Source organism: Triticum urartu, chromosome 7 (genome assembly GCF_003073215.2).
Source record: "Triticum urartu cultivar G1812 chromosome 7, Tu2.1, whole genome shotgun sequence".
Taxonomy (NCBI): Eukaryota; Viridiplantae; Streptophyta; class Magnoliopsida; order Poales; family Poaceae; genus Triticum; species Triticum urartu.
The window spans coordinates 357,486,208-357,493,210 of NC_053028.1; the positions used below are offsets into that span (position 1 = coordinate 357,486,208).

At 46.1% G+C, this 7,003-nt stretch overlaps 1 protein-coding gene across 1 annotated transcript; it reads right to left on the reverse strand.

Moving 5' to 3' along the window:
* Positions 1–692: 692 nt before the first annotated feature.
* Positions 693–3,839, reverse strand: LOC125520645. The gene is made up of 2 exons (XM_048685607.1): positions 3,233–3,839; positions 693–2,916 (listed from the first exon to the last, which is right to left on the reverse strand). Exon 1 carries the CDS (start codon positions 3,824–3,826, stop codon positions 3,299–3,301), a length of 528 nt encoding a protein of 175 aa, XP_048541564.1. The 5' UTR covers positions 3,827–3,839; the 3' UTR covers positions 693–2,916; positions 3,233–3,298.
* Between the last annotated feature and the right edge of the window lie 3,164 nt (positions 3,840–7,003).

Sequence of the window (7,003 nt, forward strand, 5' to 3'; positions counted from 1 at the left end):
CTGGCGTGCTTCTTGTTGCCCCCTCCGGGGAGCACTTGAAGTATGTCGTCGAGATGCACTTTTCCCGGGAAGAAGCCACCAACAATACAGCAGAGTATGAAGGGCTCCTTGTCGGGCTCAGGATTGCAGCGGAATTGGGAATTAAGAAGCTGATCATTCGAGAAGATTCACACCTTGTGGTGAGACGAGTCAACAAGGATTACCAAAGCCCATTGATGGAAGCATACGTCTAGGAAGTAAGGAGATTGGCGGAGCACTTTGATGGGTTGCAAACAGAGCCCATACCCCGTGCAGAAAACAGCATAGCTGATCACCTGTCAAAGTGTGCTGCGCAGAAGCTTCCTGTGGAACCAGGAACTTTTGTTCTCCATCTCTCTCAACCACTACAGGAATCAGGAACTTTGCCATCTGCAATGGCGGACGGCAAAGGCATGCCTTGCAGACGGCAAAGGCCTTTGCCGTCAGCTAGCAGACGGCAAAACGTCCGGCTGAACGAGCTACGACAAAGGGCACTTTGCCGTCTGCTGGCGGACGGCAAAGGGCATGGCTCTTTTCCATCTGCTAGCAGACGACAAAGGCAGCAGGCTGTTTGCCATCTGCTGGCAGATGGCAAAGAGGCCTCTTTGTCATTTTGCCATCTTCCAGCTGATGGCAAAGAACCTATATTACCCCCATTTAATTCTATTTTTTCTCATATCAATTCATTTTCATAGAAAATCACACACACACACACATATCCAACACATATTACCAATAGTCATGAACACATATCCAACACATGTTACCAATAGTGCAAGTTTCATCCATAGATATACATAGTTTCATCAATATTACACAGTTTCATCGATAGGTAGCAAGTTTCACAAAGTCAAAACTATCTTATTACTAAGATCTTTTGTGGATCTTGTTCCTTTCTTCCAACCTGCATAACAAAAACACTAAGAAAGAGAAAATGGGTTAGGAGTAGAAATGTTGCATTTCACTTGGTGAAATGCAATGCTGTAGGATGTATTAGTGATTAAAATATACTTTTTAGATTATTCAAGATGTATTAGCGAGTAAAATATAATGCATTTAAATTGCAAGCACAGAGGCAGGAAGCAGTGCATGCACCCACTGATTTAAGATTGTGCCTTCATTTCATATAAAAATATATGTTCATTTGATGGTATAAATCATGCTCTTTATATCTGGCCGGTCCAATGATTTAATTAGTTATTTTTGGATTATTTGGCATACTGCTGTAACTAAACGAAACCAATTGAGAAGCAAATACAAAACTCTCAAGGCATACACAAAATTCGCAACTAAATTAATATCGAGATGACACATATAATCAGTACTACTATATGGTAGAAGGGGGGAAACTGAAGGCAATGCTCTAAGAGGAACTTTTTTTTGCGTGTAATAACCTCCTTGTGAAAATATGTTGAGTCACCATTTAAGTTGATTTTTCCAAACTACTCCAATCCTTTTAGATCAGTTACATCAGTATAAATGAACATGCTCATATAAACTAATAATACTTGCCAGCCAACGCCAATGGGTATTACAGAACTGATAGTAGATGGTGTTAAAATTACCTACTCATTAGAAGAATTGTGATGTCAACCATAGAAGAACCATTTGTAGAACCACTAAATACATAATACCAAGTCCAGTTGTCCAAATTAAAATATGAGGCGTCAGGTCGATCTTACTGAACAAAAATCCACATGAGGCACCTGCAAGTCACTCCACAATGACATAAGCACATCTTTTTTAAACAGGAAAATAGAGGGCTGAATTGTGGAGTGCAAAAGGGCGGCCTTGAAACTGATTGAACTAAAGGGTAGAGTTAGTATTATCAAGGCCAAAACCAAAACCAATCCCAGTTCTAACACATGACACACACAACGTATAGACAAAAAGGGCCATCTAAAATGTCTACTTGTTCTAGTGGCCAACACGTGGTAACAGGCAAAAACATCCACGAAGTCTCTCCTAAACCTCATAGCCTTCATTGACAGCTATCTTGTCATGTGTGTTCTACTTGTTCATAAAGCATCAATGTCAAGAGCAACATGGATAATGCTGGATACATGGAGAACAGAGTCATATAACATTTCTAGTATCCAAATTTACTGTAGTACTTTTTAAAGCTAAGTTGAACGTCTTGTAGGAACAAAAAAGAAAAGAAAACAGCCGAGTCTGAATCTCACCATGCTACAAGACTATACCTACCACACACATTTCGAGTCAGCATTTTAAATCGGAATGTGCCGGTGACTACTGCTGATATGGTCAGTTTGAGCTTCATAACTCTAATTATGAAAAAGAAAGTGCATTGAAATCAACTTGATCCGGCGTTGCCGATTTTTACATGTATACACCCATTTGGAGGCAAATCAAACAAATTATGCATGACGGACTGCTCCAACTATGAGCAGGACCAACCCCAAACTAGCAAATTGCAACCAAGAGACAAGAGGAGGGCTAAGCTAAGTAGCTAACCATTCACCTCTCCCGGAGCAAACGACGAGCAAGCACGCCAGTAGAGCCACCTTGAGCAACCCGCGGCGCTCCCTGCCCTGAAACTTAAGAGAGAAAATTAGAGTAGACTCCAGCGAAAATCCCGCCAATCTTAGCGCACAGGACTCACGGAATCGCCTTACCGGAGGCCCGAATCGCCTTACTGGAGCCGGGGAATCTGCCGACAATCTAGCATTATAATTAAGGACTAAAAGAGATAAGAGTGAACAAATACCTAAGAGCCAGATGGGAAGGCGAAAGTAGTATCTTCTGGGATGGAGTAAGGAGTGTGAGGGAAGCGGCCAACTTCCTCAGATTTTGACGCGATAGGAGACGGATTGCCATTAGTCGACCAATACTCTCTGACAGTGTATCAGCAAAATTTTCCTAATTATCACGTCTTTCCTGCAAGAAGAATGAAGAACAATCTCTTGGATTACAATGCACTCACATAGTCGAAGTCAGAAAAATGAAACAGATACATGTCCTGCCACTTTGAGTTCTACTAATAGATAAACTTAGTGCAGAGTAACGATTTGAAGAGAACAAAGGCCTGACTTATATATAACACAAATAGGTCTGCATATGTATGTAACTCAACATTCAGAAACACGAACTGAACTTCTCGCAAAATCATAGGAATTGCTAATGATGCTATGAACAACTTTACTAGGCAAAATAGAGGACCGCCGGAGGTAGGGGTAGGGGTGCGGGGTTGGACCTAGGCCGAGCACAGCAGAGAGGGTGAGAGGCGGGGTCGCTCCTACCCGCTGGAGGCACGCCGGCCTCATCCGTGCCCTTCCAGGGCGGACTGTGCGCCGAGCTCGGGGGGGTTGGGTAGCCTTCCGACTGGAGGAGACGAGGCGCGGTGGCGCGCCAGCTGGAGGAGAGCAGAGGCGCAGTTGCGGAGCTCGGCCCAGAGCTGGTCGGGGTCGGGGGTGGGCAGCTTGAGCGAGTGGGGCTCCGGGTCGGAGGGGTCGTCGATCCTGAGCCCGCGCTCGCACTCGGCGATGACCTCCTCATAGGCGCGGTTGTCGCTGGCGGCCTCGTAGAGGAGGAGGGCGCAAAACTGGGCGAGCTCGACGGAGTCGGGCGCGAGGTCGATGGCACGACGCGCGGCGAGGAGGGCAGCCTGGTGTTGGCGTGCACGGGCGGCGGGGTCGGTGAGGACGGCGGCGACGCAGGAGTGGACGGTGCCGTGGGCGCGGAGGAGGACCGGCAACCCTGGCACATCGGCGAGGCGAAGGAGGGCGCCGATGGGCGGATGCGGGGGCGGAGTAGGGTTTGGTGGGGGACTATGCTTCTTTCGGCCCATCGGGGGAATGAGATCCCGCGGTCGGATCCTAAGATAGCCCCCCTCTTTGCCGTCTGCTAGTAGACGGCAAAGATTCTTTGCCATTTGCTGGCAGACGGTAAAGAGGGGGGACCATTTTAGTGTACTGTCATCTGCTGGCACCTCTTTGCCGTCTGATGGCAGATGACAAAGATTCTTTGCCATCTGCCAGCAGACGGCAAAGAAATAACAGATGGCAAAGACCATCTTTGTCGTCTGTCAGTTCTTTGCCGTCTGTTGTTTGGTAGCTGATGGCAAAGACCTTCTTTGCTGTCCCCAAGCAGACGACAAAGAACTGGCAGACGACAAAATCCCTGATTTCAGTAGTGAACCCTTCGTATCACCCGCCACAATGGCCCGGAAGAGGAGAAAGTTGGACTACGGTAAGCCTCTTCCGGTAGAGCCATCCTCTCCCGGCAGAGACCCTACCGGCAACAACTCCTCAAACCCTGCTGGACCACCCCCTCCAGCCGGGCCTATGGACCCCATGAACGAGGTTGGTGCTCCCGCAGCAGAGGAGGTGCCGCTAATCCTCATTGCCGAGCCCCAGGCTCCAACTTGGGCAAGGCACATTGTCCACTTCCTCCAAACTAGAGAACTCCCAGGCAACCAAGATGAAGCTGAAAGAGTAGCTCGGAGGGCCAGTATGTATCAGTTTGTCGATGAAACTCTATACAGAAGGAGGCCCAACGGTGTGAAATTGATGTGAGTTTGCCGGAGGATGGAAAGGAACTGCTGGTGAGATTCACAGAGGAATTGAAAGTGCGTTATATCGACTAGAGGGGGGTGAATAGACGATTTTTTATGAATTCTTCACTGAAGAATTTGCAGGTGAGGAAATTCCTTAGCGAAGAACTACTAGCAGCGAAATAAGTACTCAAAAGTAAACATAACAGAACACAAGCATAGTCATCATGATGAAATGAAGACAAGCACAGAATACAAAAAACATAAACACATGATAACACATGATGAAGACAAACAGACTGAAGAAATTGAACTAAGGAAATTGAGAAAGTCTTCAGTCAAAGTCTTCAAACACAGATACGAGCAAGCACTCAACACAGTTATGAGGAAATGAAAGAGTTGAGGAAATAGAACCAGTGAGCTTGGTGAAGACAATGATTTGGTAGACCAGTTCCAACTGCTGTCTCAGTTGTACATCTGGTTGGAGCGGCTAGGTATTTAAACCTGAGGACACACAGTCCCGGACACATAGTCCTCTCCGTATTCTCCTTGAGCTAAGGTCACACAGACCTCACCCAATCACTTGTGGTAAGTCTTCAGGTGACTTCCGAACCTTCACAAACTTGGTCACTCGGCGATCCACAATTCCTCTTGGATACTCTAGACCATGACGCCTAACCATCTGGAAGAAGCACAATCTTCAAAGGTAACAAGCGTCGGATCCACGCAGGATCAATCTCTTAAGTGATGCTCAATCACTTGGGGTTTTTAGGTGTTTGGGTTTGGGTTTTCCACACTTGATGATTTTCGCTCAAAGTCCTCGGAGGATGGGATGCTCTCAAATGACAAGTGTCAGTTTCTCTTAGAACAGCCAACCAGCTATAGGTTGTAGGGGGCGGCTATTTATAGCCTAGGGAGCAGCCCGACATGATAAGCCATAAATGCCCTTCAATGATATGACCGTTAGGTGGATAGGTATTTTGGGACAGCTGGCGCATAGCACAGCAACGATCGGAAATTTGAGGATCAAATTCCTCAGAGCTATCATGTTCCTCACTGTGTAGGCAATCCACACTGGCGAATTCCTAGCTCCTCAGTCAGAACAAATTCCTCAGAGACTAGAAGAACTTCGTCTCTGTCACTTAAGAATATGACTGAACTGTATGAGATTTCCAATGGCTTCACTCGAAGCGATTGGTAGGTGTAGGATTTTGAGTTGAGCACCATGGAAATTTTTCCTTAGTATTTCCTCGACCCCTTTAACAGTACGGTGTTTCCTATGACTCAAGAAAGAGAAAAAATGAAACTACGAAAACAAAAGTCTTCATTCTTCATGTTCCTCGAATGAATACCAAGTCTTTAGGATTGCACCAATTTCTTCACTTTCAAAGTCTTCAGAAAGTCTTCAGAAATTCAAAGTCTTCAGTCGAAGAACTTCATTTTTAGGGGTCGACTTTCTCTGTAAATATCAAACTCCTCATAGACTAATAGACCTGTGTACACTCAAAAACACATTAGTCCCTTAACCTATAAGTCTTTAATACACCCAAAATCACTAAGGGGCACTAGATGCACTTACAGGAATGTGCGGCTCCCTCATTGGATCAAGGGCATTAGTTGGGAAAGCATTCCAGCAAGGATTCTATTGGCCCACAACCCCCAATATGTGGTTGAGTTAGTCACGAAATGTGAATCCCGTTAGTTCCATTCCAAGAAAATACACCTGCCTGCCCAAGCTCTTCACACAATCCCTCTATCATGGCCATTTTCGGTCTGGGGGCTCAATATCCTCGGCCCCTTCCCCCGAGCAATAGGGGGCTTTGAATTATTGTTCGTTGCCATCGACAAGTTTAGAAAGTGGCCGGAAGTGACTGCCGTGAGAAAGGTGACTGCTCAGTTAGCTATCAAGTTCTTGAAATAATTGGTGTGTCGTTTCGAAGTTCCAGCAAGGATCATCACTGACAACGGCACCCAGTTCATGAGCCACGCCTTCATGCAATACGTTCATACCCTCAGATGCAAAATCTCATTCGCTTCTGTGGCACACCCGCGGAGCAATGGACAACTGTAGCACCCACGATGCGATTCTATCCCAATCATGTGATGAATTCATGATCGGGGCACAATCGCATTTCGAGCGCATAGCAAGGTGGATATCATTACAACATACCGTGTACTGAATAGATGCGAATACAACATAAAGGCTTACACTCGCCACAAGCTACACCACGAATACAACAGTTCATCAATACATAGCAATCATCATACAGAAGAGCAGGATCCGACTACAGATGAAATCAAATGGAAAAAGAAGAACGGCATCCACCCTGCTAGCCTAGGCTCCCCGACCTGGAACCTATCCCTTGATCGAAGAAGGAGAAGAACTCCAAAACAAGCAAGCATCACACTCGCGTCAGAACATCGCATAACCTGTACCTGCAACTGTTGTAGTAATCTGTGAGCCACAAGGAC

Excerpts from the sequence above, each read along its gene's own strand:
- LOC125520645 (XM_048685607.1), bottom strand. The coding sequence starts at position 3,826 with ATGGGCCGAAAGAAGCATAGTCCCCCACCAAACCCTACTCCGCCCCCG.